Below are 15512 nucleotides of genomic sequence, written 5' to 3'. Positions count from 1 at the left end.
TGACAGTTGCAACGCTCAACATATTTTTGTACTCTGTCAAAACCGTATTTCATTTTGTAATGGAACTTTGGGTTATTGTAAATAAAGGATCGTTTTATTAAACTGAGGGTGCGTAATGACTCATTTGTATACAGGGTCGTCATAAAAAAATCATAAACCTGCCACTAAAAAAAATGAAAAACTTCAAGTTTTTTAAATAGAAACCCACATTTTTTATGACGGAATCATTTTGAGCATTAAAAATTACTATACGTTTTAATTTACTTGCCTATACCTAAATCCAACCCATTTCGTTTTATTTAAGAATTAACCTTTTTTATTATTAAAACTCCAGATTTCTCGAAAATTTCTCTCTCTACGTGTGGATTTATGTCACACCAGTAGTGTGAATTATATCTATTGAATATTCCATTTTTAGTGAATTTGGCTTCGTGGCTCTAAATAATATTATTCAAAAACAATTCTTCTCCATAGTGACTAGTCAGCAAAAACTCACTAAAAACCACTGTCTTCGGAAAGTCAACCTCTTTTAAGTGTTGCACTAATTTAAATGAAAAAGGGTTTAGAATACATAAACTAGAAACAGGCATATTTTTAGACTTGTCTAAGGCATATGATTGTGTAGAGAGGAAATCGTTATGAAATTTATAATGAAAACATGCATTTTTGGACTCAAAATTTGGGAGTGCACGTGCAGATGTGCACTTATTGAGGAGCCGCCACTGAATATAAAAGAAAATCAACACGGAATAGCCTAGGGTAGCCCATAGCAGACTCTTTGTAATTTACATAATGATCTAAATTCTATAGCAAAAGAAAATGAAAAAATTGTCAACTTTGCAGATGACACAAATTTACTTGTAGGTCAGGAAGAAATCAGCACTTTGTGGGTGGTTTAAAAAAAATAAATTAGCTTTAAATATGGAAAAAACAAATGTAATTATTTTTTCAACAAAACAAGGTACATTTAACAAACCTAATGAAATACACCTCACTGACAGCAGCCAAGAACACAACATTTTTGGGAGTGAGATTAATGAATTTCTAGATTGGTCTGATCGCATAAATGTTCTGCTCTGCTAGGTAGGTTAAACCACACTCAATTTGCTATGGAATTCGAATCGTCTCCAGATATCTGAACCTGACAGTGCTTAGAATATTATTAACTTTGCTAACTTTGAATCAATTATGAAGTTTGCAATTATGTTTTGAGGTAGAAATACTTACAGCATGTATGTGTAATTCAAAAAATGGCAATTAGATTAATGTTCAAAATGAAATACAGAGATTCATGTAGATTCATCTTTAAAAAAAATAAAATAATGACAGTTTATGCAATTTATATAATATCTCATCTTTCTTAAAAGGAACCAAAATCTATTTAACATCAATGTCAATCATCCATACAACACAAGACAAAAAGATGTAATCTGTCCAAAACGTCCACAGGTTAACGCTCACTGACAAGAATGCAAAATATGTGATGTATTCGCCTATTTAACCACCTACCAGACAAAAAAAAACATTGACGGACAAACGTTTCAAAAAAGAAGTAAAAAATTTACTAATTGAATTAGAACCCTACACCATAGATGATTATTTCTGTAGAGGAAGAACTGTTAAATACATTTTGCTTATTCTCTGAAATCTGTATTTAAGAAGAAATCGCTGAAAATGTATATTATAAGTATCTTTAAGTACAACATAGTTCATAGTTTACCATGACGCTATTTCTTTTGCATTAGTTGATAATCTACATTGTACTATATCCTAATCACAATTTGAAATATGAAATATGTTATTTTTGATAACAGTATAGTCAGCATGCCCAATCCAACTAAAATATTACTTTTAATGCTAGGGCACCTCCGGTATACCCCACGAGGTACCAACTTGCTTATTTTAAACGTAACACCCTGTATATTATTATATTTTTTGAATACTCCTATCGATTTCAAATATTTTTCATGTTACATAATTTATATCCATCTGCCAGCGGTTTACGAGATATTCACATTTGAAAAACGACGTTGTTAGATTTTGGACTTCTGGCTTCCAACCAGAAGGATATAGAGCAAAACGACTTGCATGTTTTTAACTTGACTTTTTGAGATATATCATTGGGTAATAGTTTTAGTTGGACATACTGATTTTACTATTGGTAGTTTTTCTTATATCAATTCATGTCTTTATAGGTAGTCAAACCTGCTCTATTGCTCTAAAAATAATGGTTGGTCTAATTTTGGAGGTGGTTTTAACCGCTTGCTTTTATTGGTATTTTTTGTCCTGGTTAGAAAAGTGTATTTTTCTAATTTTGGCATATAAAGTGACACTTTTCAAAACTGATTAGAGTGACAAAACGTTTTACTTTATGTAACTAGTTATGAAAAGTTCATTTCATCACTCCCTGTTTTTATACATTTCCGTAGAAACATATGGGCGACATCCATCATAACATGTCGTTGTCACAGTTTATACAAGGTGCTATGAAAGTGAATATTTGTGTTAAATCACTTTAAAAGATGGTTTTTATCGCTTTTTGGTCAAAATTAGAAAAAATTATGTATGCAACACGTTTCGAAAATGTCTTATTGTGTAACTCATTCAAATTGTAGGACCTCGCTGCGCTCGCCCTACAAACATTCATTCGTTTCTTAATTAGTAGGTACAAAAGTGAAAATTAAAAATGAAACAATAAATCATAAAAACCAGAACAAAAAACTCAAGCAAAAACTAAATCTCTAGCTTTATGTATGTATTTTTAATTAATTTTTTATTTTTTTAAATTAATTGTGGTTTTCAAAATTAATGTGTTTTGCGTTCTTTAGTATATTTAGATACAGGGTAGGCCAAATAATTGATAACGCTTGTATGGGGATTTTTATAGTTACAAAGTCAGTAAAATAGGAAGTCAGGCCAGTTGCAATGATCAACATGTTCCTAACGTCAAAAACTTTTTTACATTATTGTATAGTAACTGATACCATTTTTTGATATTGCTACTTTGGTCTCGACAATTTTTCTCTAAATTTTGTCATTTTCTAGGCATCTATAATATTAAAAACATTGAAATTTTCAATATGGAAGGCAGGCAAACGGTGACCAACCAAGTTTCAAAAGTTTGAATAAGTTTTTCAAAATTTTATAAATGCATGAATGTCGTAATCACAGATCTCAGAAAAGTAAGATAGAAACATGCAAAACTGTTTTGTCCTAGCATCAAATATTAATTAAGTTTTTAATGGTAAATATCTCAAAATCGACAAAACTTAGATAGACACTTTTGAAAACAAAAATTGTCGAGATCAAGTAAAAGAATCGAAAAATATGGTATCAGTATTAAAGTTTCGAAGAAAAATCCGTTGTTGCCATTGAACTTCATGGATGGGTTTCTGTTGGTTCTTTTGATTATAACTTTTTTGGCCGCAAGCCTCTACGTTTGTTTCCTAAATACAGCACATCGCATTCTTAACTGGCCACCCGGTACATTACACTTCTCCTCCTTTTTATACACTGAGAATTTCCAATTCGAAAATGCACGCACCAGCTGCAATAGTTATCTACAATCAAGATATATGGTAATTTATACAATTCATGTATAAACAAAACCTTTAGAAAATTTTAAAGATCAAACCACCAAAAGAATTCTACTGGTACTTTCTGTTAGTGCCTATACATTATAATTTCAAATTTGATCGTCAAAACAAAGAAAACCATTGAATATTTTAGAGTCTAATAGTACATAGCAATCGTAAAAAGGTTAACGAACTTAAGTTTATATGTAAAAAAAATGGGGCTTTAATTTACTATGAATAAATTTATTCTTGTTTAGCTCTCTGGCTAATATCAATAATTGTTTCTATCGATTTTCTGATAATGTCTTGAGACATATTATATGGAAATAATAGTATTTTTAAGAAGAAATTTTAATGTTCTTTTGAGCCAATTAATATTATTTTAAAAATGTTTGCATACTGATACTGTGCATATTGCAATTACTTTTTTAACATGTTTTAGCAAAGTATTTATCTGGAAAGTATTTACAAGACGTCTACGCAGTATCAAAATCGATAAATCGTTCAATTAATCGAATCACAGTCAATTGCACTATAATTTACAGCACTAAAAAAATACAAACCGGATGCTCATCACTTCTGTTGTGTTCTTAATTTCGGTTTGAACTTATCAATTTTGTTTACATATAGCTTTACTTGCGGTTTATCTCTGAGAGAATTTAGTCGCATTTCTGTATTTATCATAGCTGAATTTGGAAAACTGAGCAAACAATTAATTGATGACTATGATGACACCGGTAAATATAGTGACAGACTGATAGATGCAACACGCATTAGGTATACACATAGTTTTCAGCTCTAATTAAATGTATGTGTACTAAAAATCCTCATTAAAAGCCCCTTTCCAAACCATAAACTTTTTATCTAAAACTTTATTATGTGAAATGTACTGGGTGATTGTTTATATAGGGTCTCCCATAAGTAATGGTGGTGGACGTATTTATGGGGTCAAAATAATTCGATTTTGCACAACTTCCCTCAGACAAAAAGTCAAAGTTATTTTTTTTAAATGCATTTTTTCACTTCACCAACACGCGCCCCCCTTGGAGTTTCTTGCTAAAATTAGGTATTCGAGGGTGCTAAATTTTATTATCTATTAAGTTTTAAGGCAGCTTATAGAGGTCGCCATCTAAAATCAGTGATTTGCTTTAAAATCACTCTACCTTTTTTCTGGTAAGGCGAAGTGACAACTGAAATCTGAGTATCGGTTTTCCAATATTTTTTAACAAAAAAGGTATACTTAGTTGGCATCCTTAAGATCAACAGTTTACGAGATATTTGCAATTAAAGTATTCGGTGCCAAACATGAATGCAATTTGTAATCTTCTTGGAGGATGGAACCTCATTACAAATGAGAAATTATTTAAACAAAAACTTTTCAAAAGTCAAATATCATGACCAGCACCATGCAAGTTCGAAAATTGGTCCTCCAGATGTTTACATTTTGTGTATGAAGAAATAATAGATACACAAGGCAAGTGATTAATTTCAAGTTGAACTGCTGTTGAGACATTTTCGAACAATAATAGAATAATAGTTATTTCAACCAATTTTTTTTCATAAATGCATTGAGGTCAATATTTTAATTGCAAAAAACTCGAAAACCGTTTGTTTTTGGGATACTTACTAGGTATACCTTTTTTGGCAAGAAGATACTACACTCTATACAACTAGAGAAAAGTTATGTCGATTTACCCCCGAATATCTAATTTCACCATGAAACTCCAAGTTATATTAAGGAGTAATTAAAAAAAGACCATTTTAAAAAAATACCTTTGACCCCCTGTATTTCTGTTTTCGTTGACATTTCGTCTGAGGGTAAGTAAGTAAGTGCTAAATCGAATTATTTTGGTCCCTTAAATCCACTATTAAATTATTTACCATTCCTTATGGGACACCCTGTATTTTACTCAATAGCTAACTCTGTTAGTTTTGATCTGATAGCATAGTGTAAATTAGCAAAACTGACTTAAATTGCTTATTAAATCTGAAAAGTAACTTAACTTGAACATAAAACACAAAAACAATTAAATTACTCAAAAAATATATTACCCCTGCTAATACTTATTCTTAATCAAGTCTTAATACGTATACTGACACTCTGTACAATTTAATTAGAGAGAATGGTTATGGTAATAACATAAATATCCATATAAATAAATAAAAACTTAAAAATAACAAAAAAAAATAGAAGAGACTTTCGTTACACTGATAATCCCGTGTCCAATCCTAAGTACTGTTTACAAAGTTCGTAAGTCGAAAACGACGTAGCTACCATAGGAATGGCCCTCATATAGTTGATGGACATGCCTCTGTACAGTCCTTTCGTTATACCGTGATCGTTATAAATGTGTTTCAACGTTTTGATCATGCTTTCGCCCAAGTGTTGTGTTTCAGGTTTCATCATGGCCAGCTGCATTCTTCTTCGCGTTACATCGAGAGGATAACTCAAGCTTTGAGCGATTGCACCGGCTAAACCTCCGCACAAGAGTTTAGCAGGAATCGTTAGAACTACTCCACCTAGAAGACATTTTATCGTTTATTGATTAAATAGTTAATTCAGTGTTTTCAATTCAATACAAAAATCAATAAATGTAGCAAAATCTCGGAAACGCTAAAAGTTAAACATAAAGTCGTATTAACGAAAAAATATTAGAAACATATTAACATAAAAAGAAGAAACATGAAAAGTTGCTGCTACTTTTTAGTACAAGCAGCAACGTGGCAATGATGAAACTTTTAATTTGAGACACTATTTTGATTTGTATGACACGGTTGACTGTTCTACTATAAGATGCGCCACACAAGTCGTAATGTATCATATCGTATCGTAATATACAGGGTAAATGTCAATAATTCACCATTCGATACCCCATCAAAAAATAAGTTAACTTAACATTATATTATGTCATTTTCCTGAAAAATGTTTGCCAAGGAAAGTACAGTTCATAAAAGTTCAGTTTAAAAAACCGGTTTCTTGTCATAACTATCAGATCGCTGGAGGACTTTTAATCAAATTTAGAACAAATACATATGAAATTAATACTCATTATGTGTTGTTAATGACGTTTGTCGAAACTTTTTCTGCCTTATTCTCTACGTCAATGGACATTTTTCAAAAATTTCAGTTTTTTTTTTCTTTACGTGTTCAATTTGACAAAATAAGTATCTCTTATAAAACTCTGATTTGAAACTTTGTTTACGAGATAATTGAGTTAATACGTTCAAAGAGTCACAACCAACCCAAACCAACTTAAAGATTGTCTTGAAAATGGTGAAAATCGACTTAAGAATCTTAAAAAATGTCTTTGTAGCCAGTTTTCATAGGTTCCAGACAAATTGAAAGACTTTAGTTTTTAAAATTGATTTAGGAACCAGTTACTTTCAAACGGTGAAAATTGACTTGAGAGGGTTAAAAATTGTATTTGTAACCAGTTTTCACAGTTCTCAGGCAAATTGAAAGATTTTAGCCTTGACACTTGACTTGGAAACTGTGAAAATTGACTTGAGAGGCTTAAAAACTGTCTTTCAGATAAGTTAAAAAAGTTTAGTAGTGAAAATTGACTTGCAGCCATGAAAAACTACTTTATCTCGAATTTTTGACTACAAATTCACATATTTCAACCTTGAAAATTGACTTGGACACCGAAAAGTGACTCTGAACCAATGATAAGTGACATCAAAAGCTTAAAATTTGCATTTGAAGTAAGTTTTCATAATTTGAAAATACATTTCAATATTTCAGTCTTGAAAATAGTCTTAAATACAGGATAATGACATTAGATTTATGAAAATTGACTTGAAGACTAACTTTTAAAGTTTTTTTACTTTGCTTTTCATTTTTTTAGAACTCTGGACTATTTTTAGGGCTTTAAAACTGCTTTTAGCTTGCTAAATCGAGTTTTAGAGTTATCTTCACCAAGTTTTTGACATAGCAGACTTAAAAAACTATTTTTACATTTTCCATGGGCTTAAACATGCCATTTCACGCTTTGTTAGAATTAAATTGACTTCTAGACGCTTCACTGTGCTTTGAGACTGAAAAATAGAAACTAGAACTATTTTTTATAATAAAAGTTAAGTTTCAGACTCTTCATTGATGAAAGTAAACAATTTTGGCATTAAATGCTACGATATTAGTCTTGAACACTAATTTTTAGAATCAAATTAGTTCGAAAATTCGGACTGTTACCAGGGTTTCATTGAATAAAAAAAATATTTGATTGAATGACCAGTTTTACTTTATAGTCTAAAAAATTGAACGCCAGTCCAAAAACTCTGTCTTTTGACTATTTTCAGTGTCAAAAATTAACTCGTATACCTCACAGATGACCAGATTTGAATCCTTTTGAATCATTTTAAAGTAAAAAATACAATTACCCAAGTAGACATTTTTGTCAATTTTGAATAATATCCAGTAAGCGTATATCGACGCATCTAAAAAATTTAGAAGAATGACGATTTTTTAAACTTTGGAAGTCTGTGTCAGGAAAATGACATAATGTAGGTCAACTTATTTTTTTGACATTTAAAACTGGACCACCCTGTAAATCGATGCGTAATGCCCTTTTTAACAAACAAAAGAACATATTTCATAATAAGAACATAAGAGAAAACTAAAGTTGTCGTTAACTAGCTAATAAATCAAATTGCTGAAGAAACCTTGTTAAGCCACCTCAAACAATGTAATTTTTACCAGAACGGCTTTCATCTCACAAATGTTGAAAAGTTTGACTACATTGCTCATCTATGACATCGTAACTGTCACGACGGTCCCTGTATCATCTTTATTCAATAACATTTGAAGATTTGACATTGAATCATTGTCAAGCATTTATTTTTGTATTTTCTTCCAATCTGGAGAACCTTCTTACCAAACGTTCTTTATTTCGTAATTATATTAAAACTTTTTTTGTTCTGTTTGCATTACAACTTTAAAAACCCGTAATATCCGCATAACTTAATCTTCAAAATCAGGCACAATATAATAAAAACATACCAGTGTTTTTGGGAGCTGGTTTAGACGTCCACGTCGGCAAATACCTCAAACAGCCATATTTCAGGTACTCAAAACAGTAAAATGACAGTCCGGCATACGGCACCATGCCCATAATCGTTGGCGTGAAACCTCGGTAAAGAGCTTTGAAACCACCTTCATCTTTAAATATTGAAGTGGCCGTGTGTACAATTCCAGTGTACACGTGTTCACCACTTACCTATAACAAAGCAGGGTTTTGAAAAAAAAATTGAAGTAACAAGAGATTATAATGCGGTCGAGTGCTATTTATGTTAAAATTTACTGATTATAATACATTTTCTGATACATCAATTAACCTTTCATAAATTGCAAGTATATAGTCACCTTGTTTGTGACCTCATCATGTACAAAGATGTATTTCAAGTTAATAGTTTGGATCATTCTAAATTTCTATATAACAGAAATGGTCAAATATATTTAGTTTGCTGTTAGCCTGAGTCTTTTGTCTCTGGTAAAGATATTGTCCTTTAAGTAGCTAGCAGTTTTATCTGTCTCTTTTCGAAGCATTCCTTCCTGTTTACAAAACTTTTTTACCTGAAAAGCAAGCCTTGCTCGTATCGTATCCAAGGGATACGTTAGGAAAACTGCAATCAGTCCAGCACCAGCACCAGCCAGGAATTTATCAATGTGGGATTTTTCTCCAAATACTCCGTCCAAGTATTTTTTCAAAATTTCAAACGTCGTGAACTGGCAAGCGGCATAAGGAAATATCCTGACCATCTGTGCACTGTTACCCTTAAAAAAAGAAAATCATGAATTAATTAAAGTCAGTAGAGTCAAGTTGACAGAGAAGACAAGTTTAAAATTGGCGCTGTTGAATAGAAAATATTTCAATTTCCGCAGTTGTTAGGTGAATAAGAATTTTTCTGATTCTCAGTTTTTAGGAAACAATTTTTTTTATCAATAACAAAACAAAACTTAATAAAGTTTGTATAAATAATTGAAAAACCAGACATAACATGTTTTTTAAAAATGTTACCTCCTAAATGGAACAAAATATATTAATAAATATTTTATCATTAAACAATGTAATATGACGTTTAATAATTACTGTTGGATACATTTTTTATACTCAAGTATTTCAATTATCTTGTGAATTAATTAGCTGAACAAGTACATACTTAAATAAAAAGGGAATAAAAATCACTTATTCCATTAATATTTATACATGTATGAAAATTTCAAAATTGTATGAAACCTGTGGTAAAAGAAGATATTAAAAATCAATGAGATAGACAAGAATGACAACAAACTGCGGCAGTTGGTCAGATGATACAATCCTTTTGGCCATCTCCAAGATAATTTTGAAATTTTCACCCCTCTTCTTATAGATAGTAAAGTATTATTCAGATGTAGCAGGTGGACAAAGCATAGCAATACCTACTAACCTACTAACTGCATCTTCTATAATCATAATTTCCTTGGTAACTCGCATCTCCAGCCGTTAGGCCAAATGTCAGGTGCGTGAATTAAAGCCCTCATAAAATGATCTTTGATTAATGTAATTTAACAGTCAAAATTGAGCAAACTTTATTTTTCATTAATGCCTTTTGTATGATTATATGCTTTGAAATCAAAAGCCTTAACCAATAATCACATTCCAAATGTGCTCACCATCTTCTTATAGTCACATTGACTCCTTGACACATATTTTGGCGTAAATTGAACTGTTTCTTTATGGGATATAAGCAAAAATGATGACATATGAAGGTCAGTTTTTACTGGTAAATGATCTCCCTATTGCATGATAAAAGAGCTCTTGAATTATAGCATCATAGAAGTCTATTACAGAAAACTAACATATCTAATCTTATTTTTTTTTTACTTTTTTATGTAATGCAACAATGTCACCCTTAGTTAATTTAAGAAAAATCATGATTGAAATATCGGTCAAGGATACTGTATGGCACAATTAATGCACATTCATAGTTTAAAATAATGTATACCTTTAACAACTTTATAAATGTGAACTTTGCACTCTATTATCGTATATTATAATAATTTGCATTAAATTTGGTTCACCAATAACATACACAAAACATTTGTTTTGGAAATTGGTTGATATTCATCCTCCATGTGTGGTAAGTTTTTACAAACAAATTAGACGCGTGCAGAAAAAAAGTTGCCTAAATTATTCATTACGTGACATGCGTGAATGAAAATCTTATCTTCACTCAAAGTTGCATGACGTTTGAAGAGTGATTTTAAAAGAAAGAAGCTAAGTATGCTTAATTTTGAAAATGTGTGGTTGAGGAAAATGTTTTAATAAAAAGATTATTTAAACAACAGACATAACAGGTCTTATTGTGATTGATTCAAAATTTTGACATATCACTAACTCTTATATTCAGAAGGTGTTTAAATAAAAGTGTAGTCACTTTTTTTAGTTGTCAAATTTTTTAAAGAATCCTAGTTTATCCAGTCCTAGAGCTTTAGAGAAAAAACTTTTGTACTAGAAATGGGCCCAAAGAATTTCCAAAAAAAAAAAATGAGACAAAAACATGTTCAGGTTAGTGAAATGTTAATTATCAATTTGGATTCAAGAAAAAGCATATACTTTACTTATTTAAGAAGAAAACTGCCTCTTTTATATGGCCAAAATTCAATATTCTACAATAAAGTGTTTTGAAGTTATTGCAATTTTTTATAATCTGCTTTTGACCTTTACTCCACCACTTTATTCAAAATGTAGGTAGTAGTCAATGTAATTTCCAAATGCAGTTATTTTCAGGCAAGTTTTTAAGTTAACAATGTATTTTTGAAATTATGCATTAAGAATTGACATATCTTCTTAAAATCATTTTGCCTATTTTAAAAAAAAAAAACTCTGAAAATAACAATATTTTTTAAAATTAGAGGTGTCATGAATAACCAAAGTGACTAAATGTCATTGGAATTCAAGTTGACCTTCCATTTAGTGTGCAGAGCAAATTTGACATCACAATGACATAACTTTACAAAACATTTATTGACCAACTGTCAAATTACGTCATCGTGACGTTCACTCCTTTTCCCTTACTAGGTATTCATTTTATGGCAACTGTGATTTTAAAACACAATAAACAATAAAATCCCCAACTTTAAATGCCAATAATTCAAAAACCCCTAAACCAAATGTCAACTTATTACCTACATAGTTTTGAAATTAGAAAGAAAGGATCTATCAACTCATCAGAAAATATACAGGGTGATCCATTACGAATTTATCAACTTTGTATTTTTTTCACTTTTGTCATACTCTATTTTTATTTTGGTGACTTAGGAGCCCTATAACTTTTGTATTAACAGTTTTTCTTCCTATCTGCAAAAATAATGTTGCCACAAGCTGTCTAAATACAGACAAACATCACCTTAACATTTATCATAAGTAAAAATTAAGTACCTATTTACCTTATACAAAGCAAGAACTCCTTCCTTGGAAATTACATGCCTGAAACCACCCAAAACTCCATGACTTGTGTGATGATGATTGTGTGCTTGCAATAAAATCTTTACGCGATCCAATGGGGCCACTGCTGTTTTTGAAACCATTCCAGCAACTCCTAAAATATAGTATTAAGTTAAATGACACTATTACAGTCTATTTAGAAAACCATTTACCTCCACATCCTAGATTTTTAACCACTAGCAGCAGTTGAAGACTAGTCCCAGTATCACTTTTGAGACTTGACATTTCTTTTAGTATTCTCTGGTAAACCAATTTAAAAAACCACTATTTGTCAAAAAATCTCTAACTGTGCTTTCCTAAAGTTTGAATCTATGCAACTAATTATTATTATTCAGCAGTTTGAAGGAATGTACAGGTGCAAACTTTCACTTGGTGCCATCATATGTGGTGTAATTTAGAATTCAGGCCATGAATTTCTCTGCAATTTAAATCACCCAACCAACAAGTGTCGCGGTTTTGCGGTTTTGCGGATACTAAGTTCTGTTGTTAAGAGACAAACATTTTAATAACGGCAACTGGAAAAATGCATTAATGTTATCACACACATGCACAGTTTTACAGGCACTTAACTTTCTCATTGCGGGCCCGTGTTTGAGAGGGCGATTTGAGTGTTAGGGATCGAAGTTCAAACCAGCAGCTTTTTTGGGAATCGGATGATGTCTATTTTCGCTCTTGCCAAAAGTTGTAAACTAAAATTATATCATTTTTTAAATCATCTCTGTGACATAAACAAAGTAAGAGGTTAATACACTCGAAAATTTACATAATACGTTTTAGTGCTTTTACAGTGCTTAAAATATAACTAATCCAACTTAACTTGTGATAATTATGTTAAAAGAGAGTAATTAAGTTTTAAGATGTACAGCAATATTTTAATATAAGAAATATAAACATACAAAGAAAAGTTTAAATTTTCCGCTCATTTGTCTGTCAAATTACTGAAGGCTGAAGGGTAAGTTCAAACCATTGACATGACAAGTTAAAAAACTTGAAATGATTTTTTATTCTTTTTTGATCTTTGAGTTAAAAAGAGAAAGACACAGAAATTTTTCATTTTTTATGTCCTATTGTCGCATCTAGTTATTACTCAAACTTAAACCTGTGGGGCCCGTGCCATAACCTCAAATCAGTCACTACACTACCCAACATAGATGCCCAGAAATCTCCAAAACTTGAACCATTGCTTGAACTAAACATTTTTCCACTCATTTAAGAGTATTTTTACAGTTAAACCAAATATATTACCAGTTAGGCAAGACATATTCATAGGACTATGGCTAACCAAAGCCTCATTCTCAAATCCTTAGGTTGGTTAAATATAAGCCACAAAGGTATTTTAAGCAACAGGTAAGCATTTACATATTTTTTGATTGATTGATTGTTTGATAATTTAGTATCTCTGGTTGTATTCCAGACTCAGCAGTATAAATTTTATAACACCAAACCAAAGGTTAAATACAACCACCAAAACAACTCAAAATGTGCCAGAGAAGCCTAAACGACCACTATCATCTTACATCCGGTTCTTAATGGAAAAACGTCCGCAAGTTGTAAAAGAAAACCCAACTCTAACAGTTCAACAAATAACTAAAACTATATCTGAACAATGGAAACAACTGAACCCAGAAGAAAAGCAAAAGTACAACTATCTTGCTTTACAAGATAGAGAAAAATATGATGAAGCCCTACTGAAATACAAGGCGCAATTAACACCAGAACAAACAGAAGTTCTTCACAATGAGGCTGATGCCAAACGAAAAGATAAACAAAAAAGAAAACTTAAGAAGGAATCAAAAGAAGAAGGTAAACCTAAAGCTCCTATGGGACCATTTGCCATTTATGTTAAAGAACATTTTACTGGCTCATCCATAGTGAATGCTATGAAAGAATTGAAGAGTGGATGGGAACAACTGTCTCCTGCTGAAAAGGAAAAGTACACAATACAGTTTCAGAGGAGTAAACAACATTATGCAGTTGATTTAGCTAATTGGGAAAATCAAATGATTGCTGAAGGAAAGTCTCATCTGGTCAGATCATCCACTTTAAAAAAACCAACAACTTCTTCTAAAAGTAAGAAGGAGAAAAAGAGTACAGAATAGGGGTACGAGTGTCTTCACTTAACAACATCAGCCACCTCAATCAGTGAAGGCACAGCAAACACAGAAAAGCCTCCTGAAACATCTCAAATAACTGACACTACAAACAAGTTAGAGGAAAATAAAGTGAAGGATGATTTACCCAATCACCCAGTTATCCAGGAGGTCATTTCTGAAAGTCGGATACCAGAGGTGGAAAGTAGTAAGAATAACAATTCAGATGCTGAAAGTGCAAATAAGAATTTAATAGGAAAGTTACGAAACCTCTTTAAGTTTTGAGTTTTACCTAAGCCATAACCATTTTATTTCCTTAATTTTATAACTCTGATATAAGTACCTATTTTTTTCAAATAAACATGAATAAGTTTGTAATAATTTATTTTTATCTCTTACATGACTAGAGCAATTGATTGATTTCACAAAACACCCACACCTTACACTAAATTATCTCAAAAATAGGTTATCAAAAATCACAACTGTTATTACAAAAAAAATATTAAAAACCTTCATAAAAATATACTTTTAACATAGAGAATACAAACAAAAACAAAGAAGTAAATTAGCACATCTGTAAAAACAGCTTTAAATATGACTAAATAGTTTAACAAATAAGTGACATAACTTCTGGAAGGTTCCTTAAATAAACCAAGCAAATTGAGAATACCAGTATTACTCTTTCTAGGACAATAAAAAATGACAATGGCTTCATAACACAATAAGGGCACAAAAATTGTATTTACAAAAATATTAATTGAGCTTTCAGGAAGGCACAGTAAGACATTAGTTAAAATCGCAATAAATATGACTACATGTACTCGATATTCAAGAATAAAGTCATACTTTTGAATATGACTTGCCTGAACTGAGACAGGCCTAACTGGTTCTATCAGGAGATCACTATTACCATTTTGAAGAGATTCATCAAGACTGAAAAATGAGTTGGTGCTTTCAGGTATATTTCCATTGGTGTTTCGGTAACCTTCCAATTCGTAACTACCATTTCTCTCTTGAACTCCGGTGATTTTTTGTAAGCGCTTTGCAGAGTTTTCCAGTATTTTTCTTTGTCTGGCTTCACGTCTTGCCTCGACATCATTCATTATAACATACGTTAAACGTGACAATTAGAACTTGTAGGCGAGACTTTAATATTGTATAGCGACGCATTAATTATTCAATTACAAATTTCGTTTCATTCGTTATTTCACGTTTAGTTTCATTTTTTATTTTGGTGTGGAAATTGAAAAATGTACTGTCACTATTTTTGTTTTGTTGACAGGTGAGAATGTGACGTTATTTTGACGTAGAACGGGATGGTTTTGAAAGTTGAAGGTTCGGCAACGTATCATCTGTCATAT

The 15512-nt window shown here is 31.2% G+C and overlaps 3 protein-coding genes across 4 annotated transcripts; 1 reads left to right on the top strand and 2 right to left on the bottom strand.

The window, feature by feature from the left end:
- Positions 1 to 5607: 5607 nt before the first annotated feature.
- On the bottom strand, positions 5608 to 12885 carry LOC145729612 (mitochondrial coenzyme A transporter SLC25A16-like). Of its 2 annotated transcripts, XM_081980459.1 has the most exons (6): positions 12632 to 12885; positions 12214 to 12576; positions 12004 to 12155; positions 9148 to 9348; positions 8575 to 8791; positions 5608 to 6095 (listed from the first exon to the last, which is right to left on the bottom strand). In XM_081980459.1, the coding sequence occupies exons 2-6, from the start codon at positions 12284 to 12286 to the stop codon at positions 5779 to 5781; spliced, it is 960 nt and encodes a 319-aa protein (XP_081836585.1). In that variant the 5' UTR covers positions 12287 to 12576; positions 12632 to 12885; the 3' UTR covers positions 5608 to 5778. The 2 variants fall into 2 exon arrangements, with proteins under 2 accessions (XP_081836585.1, XP_081836577.1); XM_081980451.1 differs by having other exon boundaries at positions 12214 to 12885.
- A 176-nt stretch (positions 12886 to 13061) lies between these two features.
- On the top strand, positions 13062 to 14532 carry LOC145729635 (transcription factor A, mitochondrial-like). Its single transcript, XM_081980481.1, has 2 exons — positions 13062 to 13408; positions 13476 to 14532. The coding sequence occupies exons 1-2, from the start codon at positions 13335 to 13337 to the stop codon at positions 14158 to 14160; spliced, it is 759 nt and encodes a 252-aa protein (XP_081836607.1). The 5' UTR covers positions 13062 to 13334; the 3' UTR covers positions 14161 to 14532.
- Positions 14519 to 15419, bottom strand: LOC145729658 (uncharacterized). Its single transcript, XM_081980510.1, has one exon. It carries the CDS (start codon positions 15252 to 15254, stop codon positions 14664 to 14666), a length of 591 nt encoding a protein of 196 aa, XP_081836636.1. The 5' UTR covers positions 15255 to 15419; the 3' UTR covers positions 14519 to 14663.
- Positions 15420 to 15512: the final 93 nt, after the last annotated feature.

This window comes from Ips typographus, linkage group LG1 (genome assembly GCF_016097725.1).
Source record: "Ips typographus isolate SLU linkage group LG1, UJ_Ityp_2.0, whole genome shotgun sequence".
In the NCBI taxonomy this organism is placed as follows: Eukaryota; Metazoa; Arthropoda; class Insecta; order Coleoptera; family Curculionidae; genus Ips; species Ips typographus.
Note: the sequence above shows the minus strand (reverse complement) of the source record. Positions and strands in the feature narration are given on the sequence as shown.